The sequence below is a fragment of the Branchiostoma floridae genome, chromosome 12, assembly GCF_000003815.2.
Source record: "Branchiostoma floridae strain S238N-H82 chromosome 12, Bfl_VNyyK, whole genome shotgun sequence".
NCBI lineage: Eukaryota > Metazoa > Chordata > Leptocardii > Amphioxiformes > Branchiostomatidae > Branchiostoma > Branchiostoma floridae.
In genome coordinates this window covers 3,386,129-3,411,377 of record NC_049990.1, presented here as the reverse complement: position 1 = coordinate 3,411,377, position 25,249 = coordinate 3,386,129, and the positions used below count along the sequence as shown (strand labels likewise).

Genomic DNA, 25,249 nt, shown 5'->3' with positions numbered 1-25,249 from the left:
CCCAGTCACACATACACAGTTACAAGGACACGGGCACACACACGGATACACAGACACTGTGACACACACCCGCTGGTACACGCACACACAGGCACTGTCACACACACACACACACACACACACAGGCACATCCACACACGCACACACACACACACAGGTACCGTCTACACACACACACACACACACACACACACACACACACTTGCACACACACACACACACACACACACACACACACACACACACAGGTACCTATACACACACACACACACAGACACACACACAGCCATAAAGTCCCAGAGGCAAACAGTCACACACAAACACACACACACAGTCACACACGCACAGACACACACACACATACACACACAGACTCGCACAAACACACATACTTACTCACACACATACACACACACACTCTCTCTCAAACAAACAAACACACAAACAAGAAAAAAACACAATATCCCTGTATCTTCTCAGAATCCCTTGGCCAAGTTCGGCTGACTTAACTAACTACATAAGCTCCGCGACACAACTATGCCCAGACTTGCACAGAGCTGTCCATACTTTGCCCCTGAGTGGCTTTTACGTAACATTCACCCGGCCTTGTGCCTTGCACTATCGCAGGTATGCTGTCAACAAGCTAACAATGAGAATGGGTCAATATTGACTCCAAAGTCATGCGATATGCGATACCCCCACGGTCACTATTGTGTATGTCATACAGCTTACCAGTGACAGGGTGTTGACTTGCTTGCTCGCGGGTCCGGGAACTTTATGTTGATATGGTTGGCACGGGTAACGTTAACTGTAGGACGAGTGTCGCTGGGCTCGAAATAAAGTGAATACCTTTACCTGCACATTACATACACCTGCAAAAATTTTATTTCGTCAAAGCTAAGTCAAGTCTAGCTCTATAGTATATACTTCACAAAAAAAGTGTAGCTATGGATATCAGAAAGTATCTGGTCAGCTCCAGTAGCCTGCATATGCGGTGTCATTGATAATCTTCATTGCATATTCTTTCCCCAGGGGGATAAATGCATAATAGACCATACATGTACTCTCCAAGCAGAGGTTAGGCTCCGGCTGTTTTTTAACGTTTTTTTTTAGTCGTTTTTATCGGGCTTTCTATGTTGTCATTTTTCTTGAAGTACGCCAGCCAAACGTTAGGTTTTGACACAGCAAGATAAAATACAAAACAGATAGCCCGATAAAAACGACTAAAAAAACCGTTAAAAAACAGCCGGAGCCTAACCTCTGCTCGGAGAGTACATACATGGTGTAATGGACATTAGTAAAATCAATGATGATCACGTTAACATATAAACGTTATTTCGAGCCCTGACTGAACATTGCGCAATTGTTTTCTATACTGTATAACGGTGTGAATTCAGCGTGCGCAACAAGTTTGGTACAAAGGTCCTTTCAAAGGATGGCGTATGACATAGTGTCCGAAAGACTTCATTCCAGAAAAAAAGTTCCATTACGTATTAGAGAGAAGGGTAATGAAATACTTTCTTAAACAGTGTCAAACTTGTATTTTACCCAGGGTTGGACAAGTTCACTAAAATTCACTTGTCCTATCGGGCAAGCGAATAAAGGATTTACTTGCCCGAACCAACTTTGCACTTGCCCAAAATTCAAATGTCACTCGTATGTATGCATTTTCACTTCCAGTAAAGAAATTCTTATTATTTTCTATGTTGACCATTGCTTGATGTAATGACTGTAAAAAGTGACAAGTATATGAAAATCTCACTCAATGGAAAAATGTCATGCGCTTGCCCGATCATTACTTTCACTTGCCCTGGACAATAGGGCTAGTGGTCTTGTCCAACCCTGTTACCTGTATGACATTCTCTTCGTTCATTAGATCTTAACGCTCTCTTCGAGTTGTAAAATCTATGTATGTATCATGTGTCGGTTGGACACTGACAGCTGAACGTTCTAAGTTTGACATGAAACAAAGTACACAAATACAAAGTTAACAAACATAACCCAAACGTTGTCAGGGCAATCTGTTATCATTGTAGCACGCGCGTGTTTTTTCTATATAAACACTACATTTATTTACTAATAAATCAATAGATAATGAAAGATTGCATACAAGGCGAGCAAAACATGTTAGTATTTGTTTATTAAGTTTGAAAGGGTAGTCTGTACAGTCAGCAAATGATCCGACACAAACAGTGAAAGAAATTCTAAATCAATGTATAACTGTGTCAATACCTAGTTGCCTACTATGCATTTGTTTGACTGATAGCCTTGACGTTAGTCGTATCTTTATGTACAATGTCTATATACTATTTGTCATTTAGACACCGAATATGAGTATATACAATGCGATATCGATGATGAATATGTACTTTGCCCAGAATGGCAATCGTCCGAACAGCACAAACTGTACAAAACAAGATGTAAAACCAAAAGAAATTATTTCATTCTTCACCGAAAACATATTCGACTACGTCTATTTTGATACTTTTAGTAGAAATGATTTTGTAGTGAGTAAAATTGCACACAATTAGTTAATGTATATGTTGTTAGATAAAGTAAACAACAAAAGGTGTCTACATGCTACAAAAAAAGTTCAATTCCACTGGCAGTGGTTATAGCTGGCCGCTTTTCTATCTAGAGTATAAAATGTGAAGTCAACGGTTGATAGTAGATACAAGGGGCTTGTTTTTCATAACTGCATTAGCTTGTTGAATCCCTTTTGTTTTGTTTTTTCTTGACGGGGTTGAGGGCTTCTAACTTTAAAGACAAAATAACGTCATAAAAGATGTCAATATATCTTGGCGGTCAAACTCCGACCTACGAAATAACAAATCATGAAATCATACAAAAAGTAAACAGTCCCCGCCGGCTCCCGTGGATGTCATCCATATAAAAAGTATCAAGAGTTCACAACTATTATTCCGAAATCGTTACCGAAATTGTTCTTCTAAACAACAAAACAACAAAATGTTCAGACTAAGTTGACGGTAGTTCCGCTACTTTGATGAGCCCCAGGTAGGTTGTATCGTGGAACAGCAGCGCGAACATGTTCTCCGTGGGAAGCCGCACCTCGACCCTCGCCCCGGCCTGAAGAGGCGCCAGTCCGGCGACGTAACACGTCTTGTAGCGCCCCGTGACGTCGGTGGTGACGTTCTCCACGCTCTCGTTACATGTCAGGTACATGCTGCCGTCCACGCACACCTGGTACGACACCAGGTGATGCTTCTCGTAGAATACGATCTGTGGAACAAACAAAAAAATAGTGTTGATTTTAATTATGTCCATAAATTTTCGGTTGCTTCCAGAAAAAGTTCGACCACACTGTAAATCTTATATTGCAGATGAAAACTTAGCAAATATATGCTGTAAATTGTAAGAAAAAAAGCTGTCAGTTTCAAAGTGAAAGAAGGAGATGTTAAAAACAAAATTAAGAATCTATCGTTCCGTATACCATTCAGTCATTTGTTCGGCATTCTGACCACTTAGATCTCTCAATGAAGGTAACTTTTTCCAAACTTTATTAGGTATATTCGCAGCAGTTTTTTGGTTCCCAGAGGATGCCATCTATATAATCCAATATGGCCATAACAAAACCGACCAAACTGGGAATGATTAAGTCTATGAAATCTGACTGAGGGAAGATGTTGACTCTCTACATGCTATATTCAAGTTTTGATCGATGCAGAGTCACGCCTGAATACTCGCCCACCTGACTGTATATGAAGTAGATGCCGGGTTTCTCCACCGTGATTTCTCCGCTGCTCGCCACGGGGAAATTCTCTTCGTTCGCCCAGTCTGCCAGGATCCAGTTGTTTAGGGTGGCTGGGAATACATTCGGCATATCTATATTAATCTTTCCGTATAAACATTGTCTGTTATCAATGTCTTCTAAAACCATGAAGTAGTGTTTTGGCCTTTGTGTTTACCCGTGTGCGTCTACTAAGCGTTTCCCAATGCAGTCTGTCTGGAAGGGTCACAAAGTTGTATGGTTAGTGGGATAAAGTTTGCCTTTTTTCCATTGCCAAGTTGTCTTTCAAGGCCCTATGATACGACCTGATCTCTAACACAAGATGGTGTTTCTAAGGCTAACGTCACATTTCCACAAAGGGGCCCGGTCGGGCAGTTGAGGAGAACGAAAAGTACGATATAAAAGACAAGAAAAACACGAAACGGTCCAAAAATAATTCCACAGCATGCCTTGTGCATATTCATTGGCATAAACTTAAATTTTTCGTTTGAAAACATCCCGGCCGGGCCCCGGGTAGGAAGTGTGACGTAGGTCTTACCTGACTCCAATGCGGTCCGTCCTCCGCTGCTCTTGAAATGTGCGAAGGTCGAAGTGAAGTTCCCGGCCGGACCAGCCGGGCCCCGCGCCCCGGGTGGACCGGGTGGGCCGGCGTCGCCTTTTTTACCTGAAACAAAGTCCCTCTCTTACATGAAAATGGAGGTATTGTTTTGTCGTGTCTGTCTGTGTGTCTGTCTGTGTGTATTTCCAGATACTTGTGCTCAGCCTAACTTGCGAACCTCGAGATAGATAATAATGATATTTTCATTAGGTATGTGGATGGGTATTGAGAAGACGATTTGGGCCCCCCTGGTGTATGACCTTGGTACTGCAGCAAAACTTCCAGTTTATGTATCTTTTGTCCAGGACATGGTACGGTCATGATTTACAATTACAGGTTAAGTAACAGACTCCCGGTTTGATTGCATTATGTAGCAAGTGGCAGGACAGAGCTAATTGGGCTGGTCACTATATACATGCATATGAATGTGTTTGAGTAAGAATAAACAGAGCAGTAGACCATGTGAAGGTAAAGGTTAACATCAATTATCTGCATGCACATGTCACCTTTCTTGTTTCATTTTCGTTTTCTTACATGTCTAAAAGTTTCACCTTTGCACTTCTGGCACTTGTTTCTCCTGCGACTCCCCTTCTGACGCTTCCTCCTCTTCGGCGATTCGGTCGGTCCTCCCTCGGCGTCTCTTCTGCGGAGGCTGTGAGCCTGGTAACGGAACGGAAACCACGTTCTTACGAAATATCTATCATCATACACTTAGAATGTTACAGAAAAAAGTTTACGAGTAGAGTGCTATAAAATGCTCTATGATTCGTATCTTGCTGGCCCATGATATCTTTTTTAAAACCTAGTGTCTGGTCCATTTCTTTCTCAATATACTTGCTGGCTCATTTCAACATAAACTTAGTTAGTAAAAGTCAAAGCCCCATACACAATTAATGTCTGATGTACATCTAATTGTCACATGTGCACGTGTGTTTGACCTTTTTCACTTGCACATTTCGAGTTTCGCTTATATCAGTTCCCATTACCCCTTCTTCACTTGGGCACCATCACTAGTCACACTGCTGCTCACTTCACATTCCCCGGCCAGCATCACTTATTAACATACATCACGTCTCTATAGCTACAACTTGTGCCCGTGTAGCAGGTAAACAAGTCTTACTCAGGTGTTCAGGTACAAAGGTACCCGCCGTGACGCAATCGACATTGTCCCTAACTGCACTACGCACACCTTGACAGGTGTATCAGGTGTCACAACACTGCCACATTTCGCAACGCTCTGCAAATGTGACAAAATATAGAGAGAGACTTAAAGTCTGGCAGCTTGCCAGCGATACCAGAACCCAGACATACCTGTCAGGTAGACCTACCTGTCTATTGTTGTTGTTCTGTTCTTGCGGCAGGTGAGCCGGGCCGTCTGGCGGGGAGTCCGACGTTGTGCCTACGGCCTTGCCGCCGTCAGACATCGGCGTGCACGCGCGGCGAAGGTCTTGCAGCTCTGTCTCCATCTGCGTCATACGGCAAAACAAGCCCGCACAGCCGACGGTCATGATGACAAAAGCCACGCACACTGCGCCATTAAACACCCCCTGAAACGTCACCTGGCGCCCGCCGCGCGGTTTCTGGTTCGCGCTCTTCGTCAGGCCGTCCTCTCTCCGCTGCCCGTCCAACGCTAGCGGCTTCATTTTCGACACCTGCTGGTGAAAGAAGCGCGAAATCGTGCAGGGGCAGGTTTACGGCGGGAGTTTCATGTGCGGAACCGCAGACCAACTCTCTCCCCACCGTCGGCAACACCGCTCACACTGGCGACAAAGTGCACCCGACCGCGAGGCACCCCGGGAAATTTCGCAGAACGAAACTGACCACTTAGGGACTCGGCCAAGACATTTCGTCGTCGTCATGGCGACCAACTTAAGCACTAGGGCGTGTGTGCAACCATAAGTTCGTCTTTCTGTATTAATAGCGCTTTGCAAGGAATAGAGACTAGACGGCACCCGAGTGATACAATACTTTTTACAACGCACATGTAGACTTGCCTGACGCACGGACAGGGGTCAACAATTAAAGGTGTCACTTTATTGAAAAACGTCCGATATACAAGAGCGTATAAAGACCAATGAAAATATAAACACCAAGAAATTACTATCTTCCTTACTTTCACCTTTTGAGATATAAAGGGAGTAACTAGCTCCCTCCTTCTGTTCGCAATTTTACTTTCACTTTCAACATCTTGCATAATGTGTACACAAGTATACTAGTAGTACAATGGCTGGCTTACCTATGGGCACTGCAAGATGATATCACCTTTCCTCGTTAGTGAGAGCATGTATATATCTTCCTATAAACAAGTTTTTATGAACGCGTACAGATCGCTTCTACTTTTATTCGTCCCCTAGTAAAAGTACATGGAAATAACAATCTAATGACGTGAAACCTCCAACCTCCAAGTGTGTGCGTTAAGGCGATTGATCAAAAGACGCATATCACATAAAAGACGAATAAGTACAAATGATTAAGAAAAAGGCTCACCTACTTGAATACATAACTTTCCACTTTCCTTGTTACCTTCACCAAGAAGGTTATGTTTTCGCTAACGATTTCTTCTTTGTCTGTCTGTGTTTATTTGCTTGTAGACAGCAAAACTCATTATAATATTTGATATGCGGGTTGGGGTCGGGAAGTCAAGATCAAACAAACTCTAAGACGAGATCTACCAGATTGCAAAAAAAAGAGAAGAGAAGTGAAGTGGCTGATGTTTCGTAAAAAGTTCGTCTATATCCCGAGTTTGAGTAGACCGAAGTACGTATAGTCCGGTGCCGCCTTCACGCCTCCCCATGCCTCCACACTTATCCTGTCGTTCCGGTCCAGTCTGCGGATCCCTCCCATGTAACATGTGCGTGTTCTCCTTCCCGCCGTGATCGGCTCGTCACCGTCGCACGTCAGGACTGGCGTCGGGGGCCGGTCGCCTCTCCCCCCGAGCAGCACCTGGGCGCGCACGGCGTCCTTACGGTCGTCGAAGCTTACCTGTTGTGAAAATGTCAAAATGTGTACTAATCAACTCAGAAAAGAGATGACAGCGTATCCGGTCCGTCCTATAGAAATTTAACATTACTTGCCAACTTTGCCTCGTAGATGGTTATAAGACATCAAATGGACGAAGTAAATTGATTTGGATGATATCTTCATAACCGGACACCGTACATCTTAGCCAAGAAGGTCATGTTTAAGGCGCCGTTTATCTGTCTTTGTGTGTGTGAACAGCATAACTCAAGAAGCTGTGGATGTATCCTGATGATACTTGGTAGGTGGTAAAACGAAGGTCAAGTTCGATAGTGGGCCTCCTAACGGCTTTATATGGTACTGCAGCAGAACTTTCGGTTTTGAAATTCTGTGTTTTCCAGATGCCGTGGTTTTGTAATGTTTTTTTCCGAGATATACGGAAGGGTGGTAGCAAGGGGGGGGGGGGGGTGTCATGTGTTGGTACCTGTGCATATATCCAATAGACTCCCGCTTCCTTCACTCTCACGTGACCGGTCTTCAGTACGAACCAGCAGCCTTCAGGCGCGAACCAATCAGACTGCTGCCAGAACGACACTGAGGAGAGACATGGGGCAACTTCACATGCATTGTAGTACATATGTAATACAGTACTTTTGTGTGAGAACAGGGGCACGCTCCTTGCACTCGCTACGCTAAATTGCCCCGGTAAAAATCGGATGGCTAGACAAGCTCATGATACATCCGCATACACATACAAACTTTCTTGAAAGCACACACATACACACAAATGCACGCACACAACACACACACATACACACACATACACACACACACAGTCACACATACATGCATATATCGTATACGCATATACATCGTATATTCATACATACATACACGCACACACAAGTTTTTTTGAGGACCTGACGTCACCCTTACCTATCCCAGCCACGTTCACGACGGAGTACTCCGCGGCCTCGTAATGAACGTGCGGCTGAGCCTTCTGCCGCCGGCCTGTGGGGGTGGTATAATGATGAGAACTTCATTGCACGACATTTGTACATGGTACAATGTATGGCAACAACTATTACACAGAGTACAAAATATGTGTATAGAATAAGACTTAACATCCTAATCAACATAACAAGTAGGGATAACGAAAGTCTTTGACGTAATGTTAGAATCGCGAGTTGGGCTATACATGAGTTTCAGTATTCTTTCTAATAGCAAAGCAGTCTTTAAAATATTTGCCTATCTTTATTTGGGAGGTGTGGCATCTAAAGATATATACAAATCTGTCTGTAGCATCAAGTCTCTTGAAATCTGTTGTACTTGATTCGAGAAATGTGAATAGCTCATTACGAAGAATAGCGTATCTAGAACATTCCATTAAATAGTGAAATTCATATATGGGATGTGAAATCGGCCTTATGAATCATATACATGTAGACAAACATTTACGGTGTAAGTTAAGTGAAAAAAAGACTAGTGTCTAGTTTGCATATCGTGGTCCAAATTGGGGATCTCGTTGCAAAAAAGTTGGTATGAAAAATATTATTTTTTTCAAAAGAAATCAGTATTCTATTTATAGTGCACCTGTTAAGAATCAAATTTGTGGCATGTGTTTTTTTTTTAGTTGAAAATTGCTGAAACTTTTTATCCTCCTTCAACGACTTTTAAAATGAAGAAACGTTTCTGAAAGGAAGACGTCAGAACAAATCAGGATGTGACGTCACACCTTTCCTCCTGCACCGCCGACGTCTGGTCCCTTCCTCCATCTCCCTGCGGTGCCTTCTGGGAGTCAGGTGACTGACAGATGAGTTGGACGATCGGTAATCGTGGAAGTCAAAGGCCTCAGCAGGGTAAATATCTTCCTCATATTCGTCTATAAATGATAATAATAGTAATAATAATATAATTGCATACTAGTAACGATGGTAACAATGACGATAAAAGGACGGGGGCAGTGTTGACATTGAAACAAGTTTTGGCGCCATTTTTCATATTTCAAGGTTATACCAATATTAGATCTCCTGCATTCAAACTCGACTGGGTGTACAATAGAATTTCACTGAAATCTTTATTCACACAAAGGTATAGCGACTTTCGTAAGGTCTATTACAACATCGTATACATGGACTACATAAAATAAAACAGACATTGTGTCAGCTGATAGATACCCTCTATATTGTTCTATCTCTATTTAGGCATCAAAGTACATATTGACAGATATATTGTAACAAATTTCATATTGGTAGATCTAGTTACCATCGCTAGAGGGTTATGTTTCGGCAGCGTTTGTGTGTGTGTGCGTGTTTGTAGTTGACTTGTATAACTCCAGAATGCCTAGATGGATTATCTTGATATTTGGTACGTGGGTAGGTCTTGATGAGACCTTGTAACGTTTAGATTTTGGGCTCCCTAGCGGCTTGCTAACTTTTGATTGTACGTGTGTTTTCAAGTTTACAGCGTTCCTTTCGCCTCCTGTCTCACCTGCAGTGTACACCTGGTCTGTTGGCACGGCGCCAAATGAACTTTGACCCGCACCTCGCTCGATCCTAGTCTTCCGTTCTGAAAACACCTTTGGAAGGATAACATGAAACATAAACACCGGCCACCAAGAAGACGTTTGAATGAGAAATCGTAACGTTTTCACGCTGCCACGTTTTTGCTGAGACATCATAAAAAAGTACGGAGAAGTCGGATAACTTGACGATCTTAATCTACCAACATCTTTTTAAAGGGGATTCTACTCCAGAAGGGAGTGTTATTTTCCGATTAATATTAATTCTAGGAAGTAATAAATGCATACTACTTCACATTATACGATAAAGTACCCATTTTACTCCACGCGTATCAAAAAGGATTCAGTTTTCTATAAACTCCCCAAGTACCCTCTAATCAATCTAAGCCTATTGATGAATACAATGTGCCTGACAATGCCAGACTAAGCGGAATGTCCCTTTAGAATTGTGACATCTAACTTACAGGTCGTTTGGCATTTATCCATATTCTATTATTGGCAGTATCCGTGGGAAAAACAACATACATGATTCACAACAACGGTTTCGATCGCCGGTTGAGCAACTTTTCTCCCAGTGTAAAAAAAACATCACGATTGTATTTGGCAGTTTGTGATCACGTGTCCGTATCTAACCTGTTTTTATCTTATATCTAACTTTAACACGTAAAGCTTACGGCGTGTTTTTCACGGATTACTTATCGCTAATGATAGAGGTTGGAGTCTTTCGCGAACAAAGTAAAATGTCAGTTCTATGTCTAGAAAGAGCCACACCCTAAGTATATACCAGGCACCAGTGAATCTATCGACATGGACAATGGGTACGCCTGATGTACAGTAGTGGACAAAACCTAGTTTCGCACCATTGCCTCTGGTAATGACTTTTAGCAAATTGGACATTGTTGGTACATTCAGTAGAACAAATTTGCAAAAGAACGTTTAAACTTGTACTAGTAACCATCTCTACATAAAGACCACCTGGCCATTGGTATACAGTCAAACCTGTACTGGTGACCACCTCTACAGAAGGACCACCTGGCCATTGGTATACAGTCAAACCTGTTCTAGTGACCACCTCTACAGAAGGACCACCTGGCCATTGGTATACAGTCAAACCTGTTCTAGTGACCACCTCTACAGAAGGACCACCTGGCCATTGGTATACAGTCAAACCTGTTCTAGTGACCACCTCTACAGAAGGACCACCTGGCCATTGGTATACAGTCAAACCTGTTCTAGTGACCACCTCTACAGAAGGACCACCTGGCCATTGGTATACAGTCAAACCTGTTCTAGTGACCACCTCTACAGAAGGACCACCTGGCCATTGGTATACAGTAAAACCTGTACAAGTCACCACCTCTACATAAAGACCACCTGGCCATTGGTATACAGTCAAACCTGTACTAGTGACCACCTCTATATAAGGACCACCTGGCCATTGATGTAATCAAACCTGTACTATACTACTAGTGACCACCTCTAGATAAAGACCACCTGGCCATTGGTATACAGTAAAACCTATACTATATTTAGATAGATGTAGATGATTGTACATCTGTGCTTGATAACCAGCTGACCATTGTGGCGGTATACTTTTCCTTTCCGCTCCCCAAACAAAGTCCCGTCTATATAAGCCACCTGTCATGATCTACTGTCGCAATTTCCTCAAGCTCCTTTACTGGTCACTTTAGACCGGTTTCTACAACCTATCCGGATCCCTAAAAACCACCTGTTAACCAGACGACATTGTACAAAATGGCGCAGTTGCCATCCAAGCTACTTACCTGCTCTTCCCGCCATTTTCCCTCCGGTCCGGCACATCGACACTTATTAGACAGCTCCGTCTGGAGCTCAGCAATCCGTACATACGTCCAACAGGAGAGACACAGACACACCAGCACACACACGGACACAACACACGATACTACAACCACTAATCTGTCACGAGATGGCGACTTATACTTGCTACAATCACAGGAAGGACGGCTAGCATCGTTACTAGTACGGGAGACTTTCTCACTAGGTACCGACATGTTGAACAGACACGCCAAGACCTTGCCTTTGGTTAACAAAGGAGTCAGCTGAGGCGATGTGTATGTTATGAAGCCGTTTGTATCGCTAACTCGAGTTTGATTATTGTGGGAGAGCGATCTTGTGTACAAAGACCAACCACCTGATACCACCTACAGACTTGTCTAGCGCCACGGTCACTTGCGTTCAACACCAGCCCGTACTACACAAGGGTATACTTTGTACTAATGTTACGTTTTTATTGTCAACTGTCTGTAAATGGTAAGTGACCATACGAAAGTCCGAGTGCCTTTGTTGTATCAATAAACTTTGTGTATGTCGATATGTAGACTGGGCCTGTGTTTTGGGGGCGTCTATGTTCCACCTTCACACGTCGCCTACCAGGGCTACCACAGACTTTTGTTCACGACTGTTGTTGTGGACTACAGTCAGGACAGAGGTGGTCCTTGTTTGTTGCGTTTTCTTTTGTCCGTGACGACTGTCCCTGGGAAATTAACTCTGGTCATGATCATGACTTCATGAAGACAAGAAAACTATAGAGCAAAAAGAAGTCGTGTCTCCGGACCAATTAGTGTCAGGTGGCCTATCTGCCCTCTGTCTTTCTCTCTTTCTCTCTCGCCCTCTCGATATCTATCTTTGTGTGTCTACTGTTTCGCTCTCCCCCAATGACCACATCTTTCGCCCTGACAACGAAGATCTGTTCGGCGCTAAGAAAAAGCTTTGGTTCTTAAATTTTGAAACAACAAACACTAGCTAGTACCAGAAGTACGCTAATATTACCTGATTTGATGTCACCAACAGCTCCTATTATGAAGCCGTTTATTTCTTCACTATGCACCAGCAGTGACCTTGACCCCATTCGAGGTCAGTAAAAGCAAGGACGACTATTGTAATGAAATACGATACCCGTCTTGATCACGTGATTCTTGAAGATTCCTCAGGCGTAACTCTCGTTCTCAGTGGTCCCAAAAAAGCGCGCGCGCACACACCTACAACCACACAAAGACAGACACTCGTATGTACACACATGCATGCATCCAGTATACCTCCTGTACTTCACACACCCTGTGACTTTTAAATCTATCTCATCGTTCTTCTAGTCGAAAGATGAAGAACACTATGATAGTTCGAGTATCTGGGAATAAGTAGGAAAGCGGTTCCTACGTCGAAATGCGTCATTTCTTTACACCGTACCGCGACCGTAAGTTCCAACATGGCGCCGAGACCGGTAAAATGGCCGCTGGCACATGCCACTTCTAACTTCAACACTTTAAACATAGAGCAGAATTTAAAACAACTCGTCACGGTTCTATACTTCTAACACTGTGTAAAGTATGAACAGGTGAATGACAAGGAAATCTACACCCACCTGTGATGTTTTAAGACGACAGAAGTCACCTGTATGTTTTTTGAGAACTTTGTTTCCGGGTTCATAACCCTAGGTTGTCAACCAGACCGCCAGATACAAATTCTTCTGTATCACTCGTGCATCTACAAGGCTCGTCAGTAGTACACATTTCTTGTTTTCAGCAAACGATATTTTTCTTCTTCATCGTCCCACAATGAATGTGAGATCTGCAGATATAATGACTTTATGGAAAACAAGAAAAGTCATTGATAAAGTAGAAAATGTAAGAATGATATACTGTTAGCATGATATTGGCAAGATCATTCTTTATATTGCATGTATCTTTTACATGGCATTATTTTGCAATTCGATCTTTTTTTAGTCATGGGCTTGAGTGAACGATCTGCTACTACACAAAAACATATATTAACCTGATGGACTAAACTAGCCTGATATCAGCACACAGGCCTGCATTGACTAGGGTCGTGTGGTGAGTGCAGGGTGTTTGGCCCAGAATGCTAAGGTCCTGAGTTCAAGTCCTGTCATGCTACCCGATCTTGTGCTCTTGGGAAAAGCACAGGACTTTCCTCACTCCACCCAGATGTAATATTTAATAGGCACCTGACTGCGGTTGGGGAGGTAAAAGACGTTGGAGGGAGAGGGATGGGGTTCACCTTCTAATACCTTGCCCTAGACACAGAGGATAACAACCCACTGCCTCAAACGGCTATGGGGCTACTGTGTGTCCTTTGTTTGCGAAACTGTTAAAACAAGTTATCAACTTAATTGTATAGTGCCAGATTGTCCCTGTCTGCAAATATTCTAAAAAATCGTACCATGAAAAATAAAATGAAAATAACCTAATGCACCATTCAGGTGCGTCAAGTTTTGTCGCGCCTTGTTTTCAGTCAGTTGAATGACTTCATTCCTGTGGTCAGTTCCTCTTTCCTGTCACCATAGCAACAGGGATCGGTCCACCTTTCCTGGAATTTTCGAACACTTCTAGGAAATACGACACCCGATACCTCGGTTCGATATACAAGCTGAGTGGTCAGGTGAAGTAACTCGCGGTGCATACTCAGGATGTGGCTCTCACTTCTACCTCTGCGATCTTTATCGTGCCACAAAAACTTAAGGTACCGGGTACAGTCTTATACTTTATAAGATGTGGGAAGTATGGGGAGCGTACTGAAGAATACTCAATGTCCACCGTTTATGTGCCTGGATCGGTAGAAGTTACCGGCCGTTTTTTTTCCTCAGGAATTTCTTCCGGGTGAATGTCCTCTGAATAAGCGCCTCACCTGTGTGTTGATATTGTCCCACTGTCATCTCAGATACGTGAAGTGGTAGATAGTGTGACATACATATGTGTGTGCACTATTCAACCAGCCAGCATAAACAAGAAATATTGTAAAACTGGAATCTTTCATCCTACAAGCTCCCTGGAACTGGTATGATACATAAAATCAAAACGTTTAGACATAAAGATTATAGAAAACGAATTACAGTATGCGTTACTTTTGAAAGTTATGAAGGAACGATTTATACTAAATAAATAGTGTATATTGATGTCATCTCAAAGCAGAGTATTCGTGTGAAAAGTTACTTTTGAAATGAATATAGACTGACGTGTTTTGAATATAGGAAAACGCTTTCTTGTACACGAGAGAGGACTTATAATAACATGGTGTACGTCTTCTTGTTTGTCACTAGTTTTTTCTTGGGTTTGTTTTTAAATTTTGCAGAAACTTATGAAAAGATCAGAATAAAAGGTATACTGTACCGCATCCTAGTGCATGTAGCGATATTTTGCGATGACAATTCATTAATTATTTCCTCCTGTTACCCCGTTGTTGCAGGTGAGGTCACGGTCTCGCCTTCGGTAAATACAGTTCCAACATGGCGCTGCGCAAAAGTGAAAGTAAATTTTCGCTAACTTCTAACATTGATTAAAAACAAATCGACGCGTAATTAGAGACATATGAAGCGGAAACATACTTTAGGACGTCTCCAAAGTATGAAATACAAAGAAAGAAGAAAACCATACAAACCGTTTTCATACCACGTACGTTAGAACTGGAGGGTGCGTTTTCAAAAGGTTGTTCCGGTGTGGCTACCAGTACGGGTTCACGACTTCACACGGCAGCCCTGTGACAGACTCTCTCGCATCATACATTCACTTCAGACTTGAAGGTAAAAGCTCTTCTTCTAGTTGAATGTTCCTCCAGAGTGATATTTTCTTCCAGACTGATATTTTCTTCCAGAGATACGTTTTCTTCCAGTAGTGCGATATTTTCTTCCAGCGTGATAGCGATATTTTTCCCAGAGTGATAATTTCTTCCAGCGGTATGTCCTTCCGTAGAGATATTTTCTTCCAGAGTGGTCGTTTCTTCCAGATCGATATTTTCTTCCCGAGTCTTAAAGAATAAAAATGAGGTGTTCTTCATCCTCACAGATATGATATGATTAGGGCTCAAGGTCACCACCAGGTGAGACCGCCATTATGCCACCGTCTCTTCTTGATTGCTGATTGCTAAAAAGAAAAAAAAAACACAATATGACCCGTAAATCCCTACAGCTTAGAAGCACGTTTCTTAAAAAAGAAAGTGCACTTAAGCTACCATACAAGCGAACATTTGATATGTCATAAAAATGTTTGGATGGCTTTTATTTAGTTACATAGCAGAACGGAATAACCTGCACGGATGTTAGGATAGGCGATTATTTTGCGGGGCTGTACTCAGCTTAAAAGGCGCCTCCATCGCTCTCTGGGATACACCTTTCTCTGCCTCCCTCCTCCTTGCGCCATGGACCATAAAACCGCCTTTATCTTAATATCTGCCATATTTATGTGTGAACTATCCATGTCTCTATATTGTTTGTTTGTTTGTTTATATAGCACCCCTTCCCACAGAGTTTATGAACATTCATATTTGATCCAGGAGACTGATTCTAAAAAGGATTCTTTAGAACCGTGACAATCATTCCAATAGGATTCTCTGTCACTATGGAAACCAATCATCACAGCCTCCATCACCATGGCAACACACTGTTCTGGGTATGGCAATAACTGGCCCATGTCAGCACATATACATATTTCAACAGGACTAAGATATTACCGATTCTCCTGACTTAGCCTTCGAGATTCTAGGGGGCTGGCCAGTGAAATGGCTGCTAGAGGCGTGATTTAGTCAGGTTATATGTAGATGTCTTTGATAGGTCGTGAAACCAGGATGACGATGCGTGTTGTAAAAACCATAGAAACTAAACATCACAAATAAATAAAAACAAACATAAACACCTTTCTCCCTCTTTATTCATCTCTTCCGATAAATATTCCACATAACAAAGGCAGTGTGGATAGCTATGCAATGTACTGATATAAAATAGTAACAAAAAAGGTTTGAAATTACTCATTGTGACTTAGTCAATACCATTACTATGTAGGTGACCCTCTTTTCATTACTGCAATAAGTCGATACACCAGTACTCGGTTGGAACCAGAAAGGGTTGTACTTTTTAGTTAGAGTCCCAACTGGATTTAAAAGGAAAACTTGTGGGATCAAGACACATTGCCATGGTAACAGCACATTCCTGTATGTACCATTGAGTAAGTGTACGTGTTATTTGTAACAGGAATACTGCAGTAATCATAGCAGGGTCACATACAACAAACTTTCATACCGAACAGTGAATTGAAGGAAATCAACAATATGTTTTACTTACTATGTACAGCGAACGATTCGGTCCGAATACCAAATCCATGCCCTATGCTATAATTACCAATACCCACTTTTCTTATTTACTAATTGATATCATAAATATACATGTACTAGCTCTGTGTACCTCCTTTGCTTTTTAATTGATAACCTACTGGGCATTGTATATGGTGACAATGCCTGCTTTTGCTTTTGACTTGTGTTAAAAGCCATGTGTCGTAGTACCATGTCCCCATATACATTTGTATAAAAGTGTATATGAACAACTATAAACAAAATATGGTGACAAGTACGAATATGCAAAAATCTTTCACCTAGATTAAAATTTGCCTCCTTTTCAGCTATGACAACTTACTCCGCCACTTACACTCATTATTTCCGATATCATCGTCACATAGTGATAGGACTATACATGTCCATTGCATTGGTACTTTAGCACATGATGTATTCCATATAGGTTGCATAGTTAGACAGGGTAGAGTGGACCTGGTAGTTCATATTGCCAGTTCAGACTGAGTAGGGACAGTTCTCTCCATCACTGTGGAACGGGGTTCTAAGCCTATGGCCTCCTTGTGTAACACTGGTGGCAGCGGTGGGTGTAAGATACTGCTGCACTTTACACGAGGACATATGAATTTGAAAAGGCATGATCAAAATGTCAATGTAGCTCTACGCTTCAATTGAATCTTAGATTGAAACGTTACATGCTTTATCCCTCTATTATATATTCATGTTTGTAACAAAGTATGGTCTTCGTTATTTCGTTTGCAAAATGATTGGTGTATAGGATGGCGCCCACTCCGTTTCTACAGACCTTGAGCCACACCGCTGTGCAAGAACTACATCAGAGGGCTAGTCCACTGGTAGTATAGGGGTCTTTGACATAAGATTTTTGTTTGTTGGCGGGAAGGTCAAGAGCCCTGTGTCTTTAAACTCTTTTCAAGTTTAAAATGACCAATAGATTGTTTCATTCATGATCCCCTTTCTTGCTTTTTGTTCTTGTGTCTCCCGCGTTTCTTAGGAGGAGCTGGCTCTGCTATCTTGATAAGTCCGAAGAAGGTGGTGTCCGCACTCATGTCCACTATTCCAGTCTCCTGCTGCAGTTGCACAACGATCTTGTCCCCCGCGTCCAAGTGGAACACTCCGGCCGTGAAGCAGGTGTTGTACTTCCTACTCTGGTTCGCAGGGCTCTGGATGCACTGTAGGAACGGCTCTTGTTCCCCAGATTCTTTGATGATGTGACTAAGGAAAGCGTGTGAGCCATCGTAGTAATATACCTGGGATGGGTAATACAGGCTTGATTTTAGTATGTACGAAATACCATAACAATATGTCCCTAAATGTCCCTTTGGGATCGAATGTTGTATAACATATCTATGACATGTAGCCTGTAAGGTCGTTCACCACTCCGAGCTAGTACGCATGTGCAGTGACATGACTTGTGGGTAGTATGTCAAAGGTGAAGGTCTCTGACTTGTTTGTTCATATCTTGGGGGCCCTGACCTTTGACATATAACCCACAATTCATGTCGCTGCACATGCCAACTTGGAACGGTGAACGAGATTATATGAATTCCATAGGCGATGCATGGCAACAATAGCTCACATGGAAATTTATCTGTATTGGTAGAATTTATTATGGAAAGGTTCATGCTGTAGATCCAATACTGTAAAGAAACTGTAAGGACTAACTCAAATTCTTCTTATTTTGTCATCATCTTAATTTGATGTCAAGCATTTCAGCGTGTCCGAGCTGGGCCCAGCTCTGGAACCTCCACTGACCGATCTACGGAATTTGATATATCTTAGTATGAAAGTAGAACATGAGAGAAAAACTTGTTTTTTGTTTGCTTTCGTTGATAAAGACTGGAGCTGTACAGTCAAGCATTTGAGTACAGTTTCTTTGCAGTATCTGATCTACAGTTTATAAATCGTTTCCACAATACCTGCAGTACCTGACTATAGATGTAGTACAGCCCTGTCTCATGGACCCTAAGCGAGCCGTCCGTGAAGTCCAATTGGAACACATTATTGTACTGTTCGTATTCTGGCCTTTTCATCCATTCGGCCGCCTTCCAGTGGTTGACACGTCCACCTGAAAAGTACATATTTTAGCAAGACATAAATAAACGTAAAGTAACAGTTACTCAAGCAACTGGGTATGATTTTGGAAACGGTCAGAAGTTTTAGATAGCAATTCCACTTTCTTTCGCCAGTGACACTGAGGAAATCTTGTTAAAATAAAACAGGTTTTATACCCTAACTGTGAATTGATATGTAAAGGAGGTGAAGACAAATTAATAAACCTGTCTACATACTAGTAATACAAGCAAAAATGTCGTAGTGTTGTTTCACAAAATAGACAAGAGATTTTTTTCTTAATCTGGTCGCTTTTGAAGCAAGGATGCTTCACAAAGAAGGGTCAGGAGCACATCACGTGATGAGTGATTGACAGGTAAGTCAGACGAGCAGAGAAAACAGGTTTGTTAACATGAACTCTCACCTTTGAACTTGAACCTTCGAGGCGGTCCGAATCGGTCCACATTTTCTGTTTACGTGTAAATAAAAACAAAAAAGGGAAAGTAAGTAAAAATTTGCTTACTTTCTGTCGCGACTTGGTCCCTCATGGAAGGTAAGACCTTGCCCAACTTAGCACTTTTTTTCATGACTGAAGCAGCATCTGGGGAGGGGGGCAATGGGAAGTGCGAGGGGGTGTCAGTGAGAGAGGATAGGAAAAATGACCTCTGTGATCCAAAAACCAGTGAAGAAGAATTTTCGTAGATGAATGATGTTTCATGATCATTACATCGATGTTCTGGTGGCTTGTTCCGATGCAGACATGAGGCGAAGAGCGGCAAGTCTCATCTTAGTCAACAGAAAAGTGATGCAAGGTGCACCTATATGGCTTCTTTTAGCAGTTTGTGTTAGTGCAACAGATAGAAGAGTTTCGACTGTGTTAGAAAGTAAGGCCCGCTTTAACTGCGAATTCTTCACAACTACAACAAAAACAAGCGTTCTCTAGTTATCAGGCTGACAAACGACCCCCTGACATCAAAACAGCACTGACTACAAACACTTCGTTTCACGAAGTGAACAAGCATAAAGAATTACCGGCTCCAACAAGGACCGCACTTCCGTCAGACTTCGTGGGAAAAGAGCCCTGGATATGCGCCGCCTTTAGTCCCGAGCCTGCAAAGGACAGAATAACTTTTTATTAGGACAGACATATAACATCAAAAACATGTCTTAATTGAAAAGACACTGAAGCCCACAATTAGCCCCACCTGATTGTAACAGGATAAGGCAAATGATATGTCTACAATGCTCTTAAGAAAGGATTTATTTTATATTATAGTCAATAAAACGTCTACTCTTATCATCCTTCCGAGATCTTTGGTATACATGTTTTCTTGCGTCTAAATAATGTCCGACTAATGCAGCATCAGTAGTCAAACAGGTACATATGTTCCAGACATCAGAGTGTTCCAGACATTCATGTTAGTTTATATGTTGGGGTCTTAGGGTGCCGGCAAAGTTACGAGAGTTGACGTTCAAGAATTCAGAAAAGTCGGTACATGTACTTTCGTAAAGAAGTTAAGATTTGGGGTGTTACCTTTCTTCCCGCGTCCGCTCCTCTTGCCTCCTGAAAAAGTACACATGGATTATAACTAATATGTTACAATAAGACCATGCAAAGAAATAATTCCACATACATTGGATAGGCTCTGTGTAAACATATAACAATAGAAACACTTTACATCCATTCTTTATCACTACATTTATCGCTAGCTTATCTATTGTCACCACCTATAGTCTCTTCCAGACTCCTTTAAGTAGCTGAAGATGTATTAGGAATCGACCAAAATATGAACGATTTCTAGAGGAGTTAGCCAGCTAGCCAGAAAAGAAGACCTCCTCTGAGAAAATATAAAGCGTATTTTGGCCGATTTCTATTACACTTTCAGTGACGTAAGAAGTCCGGTGTTGACTAGCGACTAACCTCCACCCCGTTTTGTTCGTCTTAAGGGTGGTTCACCTTCGGATACAGAATCGTCATCCTCTCGGGCCACCTCGGCTCCCAGCCCGAGGGTCTCCAGTAAAACGTCCGGTAGGTCCACATTGACGTCGACCGGTGGCAGGTTCCGTCTGTTCCTGCCGTTCGGGAGGATAGCCAACAGCTACGAAAGAAATAAACACATGTAATGCATTGTAACTTTTGTTGGGGTAAAGATACAGTCAACTTTGCACTAATGACCAGCCCTGCAGAATGACCATCTGGACATTGTGACCACTTACTGCTGGTCCCCTAGGTTAATGTTTTCCGACCCCAGCATATCAAAAATCCTGAATATAGTGGCCGCCAATCTACGTTGACAATTTTCTTCGCGCCTCTTGAGTGATCACTACATGCAGGATCGTCTGTATATAAAATGCATTAACAAGGACAGTGCCACACTGCTACTTTTAAAGGTATGCAAACCCGCCCCTACAAAATGCGTTGTCAGAATGTGACATGCCTTTTCTCTACAATATGAGCTATTAAAGCACCCCGGAGCGCAATTTTTGGAAGTTTTCATTTTTTGCAGGTAATGATATGAATCCCTGACCCACATTATCACTTAATTACATAATTCTGTCCTTTTACCGTTTTCGATGTTTCCTGCCTACAAGACATCACGCTCGTCTGCTTCAGACATATATTTACAGTATTTCCAATGTTCCTTTCAGGTGTAAACACCTATAGTCACAGAGAGTCAATGCTCTAACTACACACGTCAAGGCTGACATTTAGTTCACCCCATGCAGGCGTGCTTAGAACGTAAGGCCAAAGGTTAGGCGCCATTGTTACACACGAAGCGACCCGAATTCTCACCCAGCAACTTTTCTCGACTCACCTGGTCCCGTGCTGCCTCAGCACGCCGCTCGGCAGGAGGCGCCACCTCCCCCGTAAGGTCCCGCGACACGTCCCGCTTCACAACGCTGCACGCGCACCTGTCCGTCCTCAGCTCCTCCACCTGGCGCAACAGGTACACGAACCCGCCCACGCCGAGCGCGAGCGACGCCAGGACCAAGAGAGCCACCGCGAAAATCACTGCGTAGAAGCTTCGGCGGGGAATCACCAAGACTTCCCCTTCTCCCCTCACGGGGGGATCTTCCAGCGCCATGGTGCTATCAGCGGTGTAGGAACATGGAGGGACTAACTGGGCGTGTTTGCAAACTTTGGGGCCCCGCACGTACGTCAAAACGCACAGCGCGGCGCCAACAAGCTCCTCCCCCTGCGCCGCAGGTGTTGTGCAGGTACAGGTACGCAAACAAGCGCTCGTGTCACTTTCGTTCCGGGAAAACAACCGGGCCTTCTGGGAATTTTCCGACGAAAATGGTCATGGCGGGCTGGCGGCGGGGATTCAAACGTGTTTTAAGGTGCTTCATTACTAGAAAAATGCCAAGCACACCGAACACACATGTGGCCGTAACCAAGGAGGTTAAAAAAGAACCTTCTTGCCGTAAATTTTTGACACTTCGGAAATTACTCATGGAGGATGCAGGACTTCAGGTGGACGAGCTCCGCTCTGTCATGCTGGACAGGACTTTGTGAAAACCTCTCAACAGAGGATGTCCTGAACTGTACTGGCCGTAACTTGGAGATTAAGTTGTGTATTTGCGAACAGTCTGCTCACTCTGCTGTATGTGGACAGTGTTAGTCTCCCAATCAGACTCCATTGGCTATGTTATACTGGAAGAAAACGAGCGACACCGTGATTACGGGGTTGGGAGCCAAAATAGCCTCGGTGTAGCCTGGGTACCATACGATTTCTACCGGGGCTCCTTTTAGGGAAGCGAGTGTAAGGCCAGTAAGGAGCCCCGGTAGAAATCGGATGGTACCCAGGCTAGCGTCGGTGATGACTATAATACTAATAAGACTAATTTGCCATTTTGTTTTTCAGACACACCCTTGGGCCAATTCGGAATCCTAGAGGGCGATTCCATCGCTGTTAAGCCACTTCAAGGCTGTGTGTAACGTAGGCTACCTTTGAACATAAAACAGTGAAGAAAGCTGTTGATTTTGCAGATTAAATGCATGGCCAGTCAACATCAACACGCCACAAAGAGACTTCTTAACTGCACTCAAGCACAATAATATTTCTCGCAGACAAATGCCGATGTTTCCTTGGGCTCCCGTCCAAACCTTGGCCAGTTTGGCTCCAATCCAACATTTCACTCGCCAATTACCGGTCAATAGACACATTCCGGACTGTCTCCGTGCTTCACAACAAAGGCAGGCGTCTGGAGAATGGTAGTCTCGGTAGACAGGCATTAAGAACTGATGAAAACAAATTCAAGGTTCCCTAAAGCTCCCTGACTCTGTAGGTTCAGGAAAATTTAATGGATCCGGAGGTTCTGAAATTTTCTTGTATCGCCCACTGAACATATACTTGTTGGAGGCAAGATCGTCAGGTGTTCTTGCTACTCCAACTTGAACGGTTGTGTGTCAGAAAACTTATAAAATAAGCCAGCTAAAGACGACCTTCAGGGCAACGACCTATGTCATGTGCAGACTACCTTGACACCTCTCTACCTAGACACCCTGCGTCTTCAGATCTTTTCAAGTTTGGTTGAGCGACATTCAAAAGAAGAATCCCAAACGACAATCCGATACAATAGGAGCTAAGCGAACTTGATAACGGGTGTAGTGTGTGGCTTTTCTGCGTGTGGCTTTTGTCGCGCTGTGACCTTTGGGCGCCTTTTGTTGACGTTCTCTGTCAAATGAAATGGGAACAAAGCGGTCAACAGGTGAACGGTAGAAGCGCCGCCTAGTGTCAAATGATCTCATTGCAACCAATGGTGCACAAGTTACGTGTTTGTTTGTAAGAGGAACGTCGGTCCAGAAATCTGTAACGTTACCATTGATTTGTAGAATGCACTTCAATGCAGCATCAAAGTGGAACGATACGTCTCTTCCTATTATCCTTTTCAAAGTAAAGCAATGGTAGACAAGGAAGGGCCCTACGTTGTATATGAAAATGGCCAAGAAAGTTTCACATGGTGTTGAATGGTGGGAGAGATATAAATGATAGACCAGATATCAAAAAGTACAGCCTTAGAGCTTAGATATTGCAAGGAGGTTATCTGATATAACCTTCTTGGATATTGTGAACAAATTTGAACTCGCAGGTCATGGACTCAAATCGTCTCACGGTTCATTAACGTCATCTAGCGAACACGGGAATATACTACAACTTGTGTAGTTCTGCTTTTTGCAAAGCGTGGGCGGGTTACACATTAAAGTAGGGGGTTTCCAATGCTGAATCATCAAGATTGTTTACGACAAAATCAAACAGTAAGTAATGCTCTATACGTGTATAACTTCCTTTTTTCCCCAAACCCTCCATCCATCTCAACTGTAAGATACAATATATTTCGTAATACTACCAAGGAGGTTAAACATAAATTGATACCTTTTGAACATTTACTGGTCTGCACGATTGACCAATCACCTTTCGTAACGACACAAAATGGCGGTTGCAAAAATGTCTCGAATGTCCATACAAGCAGATCAAACAAGACCTAGACTTTAGAAACATTTTCCCCCTGAGATGTTCACATGATCGGACACTAACCTTGAATTGAGAGAGCTGTTGTGTACTAGAATCAGCGGCAGATCGTAAGATGCCTGGAAAGTGACGACCCAGCATCGTTTCAGCTAGCTCAATCTTGCACCCCACCCTGATGGGAAAAAACACTCACTTCCCACACAAAGTGCAAACTTATGTTTAAAACTTAGATGGACTCCATCATAATTGCATATCTACCAAGTACTTGCTTCATTCTAGCACAGATATCAACGTAAGAAATGGGCAAAAGAATATCTTTGACCAGAAGGAGGCTACCACTATACCAGTGCCGTACAACATGTAACAAAAAGGTCAAACCTTTTCAGGGCAGGGATAGCCTGATGTGGCAAGATCACCCCAGCTCCTGATATGATGGGTGGATTTTCAATCCATGGCGTCAATCTGTCAAATAGAGTCCCGTTTTCTCCACGAGAGGTAGCGATATTCCTTCTCCCTCTTCTGCCAGGAGAAAGAAAAGGGTCGCCACCGCCCAGAGCTGCCATGTCTGCAACCTTAGCTCTCCAGCGTCGGGACGCTATAAAGAACTGGGAGGCCCAGATTCGGGGATTTCCCGAAATAATCCTTTGGATGAAGTCGGACTGTTCTAAAAGTTAGACATTAGGGGTGGGCTTGAGTCTTCAACATTTATACAATCGTTTTTGCTATGTTTTGAAACATTCTCTGACAAATAAGTTCTTTACACGCAATAAAAT

General features: G+C 42.9%; 3 protein-coding genes across 3 annotated transcripts; all 3 read right to left on the bottom strand.

Moving 5' to 3' along the window:
* Window positions 1-2,961: 2,961 nt before the first annotated feature.
* On the bottom strand, window positions 2,962-6,220 carry LOC118428005 (ectodysplasin-A-like). Its single transcript, XM_035837969.1, has 5 exons — window positions 5,675-6,220; window positions 4,898-5,006; window positions 4,287-4,412; window positions 3,710-3,822; window positions 2,962-3,240 (listed from the first exon to the last, which is right to left on the bottom strand). Exons 1-5 carry the CDS (start codon window positions 5,987-5,989, stop codon window positions 2,977-2,979), a joined length of 927 nt encoding a protein of 308 aa, XP_035693862.1. The 5' UTR covers window positions 5,990-6,220; the 3' UTR covers window positions 2,962-2,976.
* A 166-nt stretch (window positions 6,221-6,386) lies between these two features.
* Window positions 6,387-9,203, bottom strand: LOC118428269 (tumor necrosis factor ligand superfamily member 12-like). Its single transcript, XM_035838287.1, has 4 exons — window positions 9,040-9,203; window positions 8,241-8,315; window positions 7,789-7,898; window positions 6,387-7,328 (listed from the first exon to the last, which is right to left on the bottom strand). Exons 1-4 carry the CDS (start codon window positions 9,077-9,079, stop codon window positions 7,077-7,079), a joined length of 477 nt encoding a protein of 158 aa, XP_035694180.1. The 5' UTR covers window positions 9,080-9,203; the 3' UTR covers window positions 6,387-7,076.
* Window positions 9,204-17,679: 8,476 nt separating this feature from the next.
* On the bottom strand, window positions 17,680-22,088 carry LOC118428004. The gene is made up of 7 exons (XM_035837968.1): window positions 21,819-22,088; window positions 20,924-21,101; window positions 20,537-20,566; window positions 20,035-20,112; window positions 19,427-19,471; window positions 18,879-19,018; window positions 17,680-18,200 (listed from the first exon to the last, which is right to left on the bottom strand). Exons 1-7 carry the CDS (start codon window positions 22,086-22,088, stop codon window positions 17,895-17,897), a joined length of 1,047 nt encoding a protein of 348 aa, XP_035693861.1. The 3' UTR covers window positions 17,680-17,894.
* Window positions 22,089-25,249: the final 3,161 nt, after the last annotated feature.

What these genes read in the sequence shown, in the direction of transcription:
- LOC118428005 (XM_035837969.1), bottom strand. Translation starts at nt 5,989, where the DNA reads ATGAAGCCGCTAGCGTTGGACGGGCAGCGGAGAGAGGACGGCCTGACG. An exon ending in ACGGACCGCATTGGAGTCAG is followed by an intron (nt 3,823 to 4,286) that starts GTAAGACCTACG and finishes ATGTATTCCCAG; the next exon opens with CCACCCTAAACAACTGGATC. An exon ending in TCTACTTCATATACAGTCAG is followed by an intron (nt 3,241 to 3,709) that starts GTGGGCGAGTAT and finishes TTTGTTCCACAG; the next exon opens with ATCGTATTCTACGAGAAGCA.
- LOC118428269 (XM_035838287.1), bottom strand. Translation starts at nt 9,079, where the DNA reads ATGGAGGAAGGGACCAGACGTCGGCGGTGCAGGAGGAAAG. An exon ending in TCGGCGGTGCAGGAGGAAAG is followed by an intron (nt 8,316 to 9,039) that starts GTGTGACGTCAC and finishes CCACCCCCACAG; the next exon opens with GCCGGCGGCAGAAGGCTCAG. An exon ending in CGTGAACGTGGCTGGGATAG is followed by an intron (nt 7,899 to 8,240) that starts GTAAGGGTGACG and finishes GTCTCTCCTCAG; the next exon opens with TGTCGTTCTGGCAGCAGTCT.
- LOC118428004 (XM_035837968.1), bottom strand. Translation starts at nt 22,088, where the DNA reads ATGGCGCTGGAAGATCCCCCCGTGAGGGGAGAAGGGGAAGTCTTGGTG. An exon ending in TGCGGTCCTTGTTGGAGCCG is followed by an intron (nt 19,472 to 20,034) that starts GTAATTCTTTAT and finishes ACACGTAAACAG; the next exon opens with AAAATGTGGACCGATTCGGA. An exon ending in TCGAAGGTTCAAGTTCAAAG is followed by an intron (nt 19,019 to 19,426) that starts GTGAGAGTTCAT and finishes TGTACTTTTCAG; the next exon opens with GTGGACGTGTCAACCACTGG.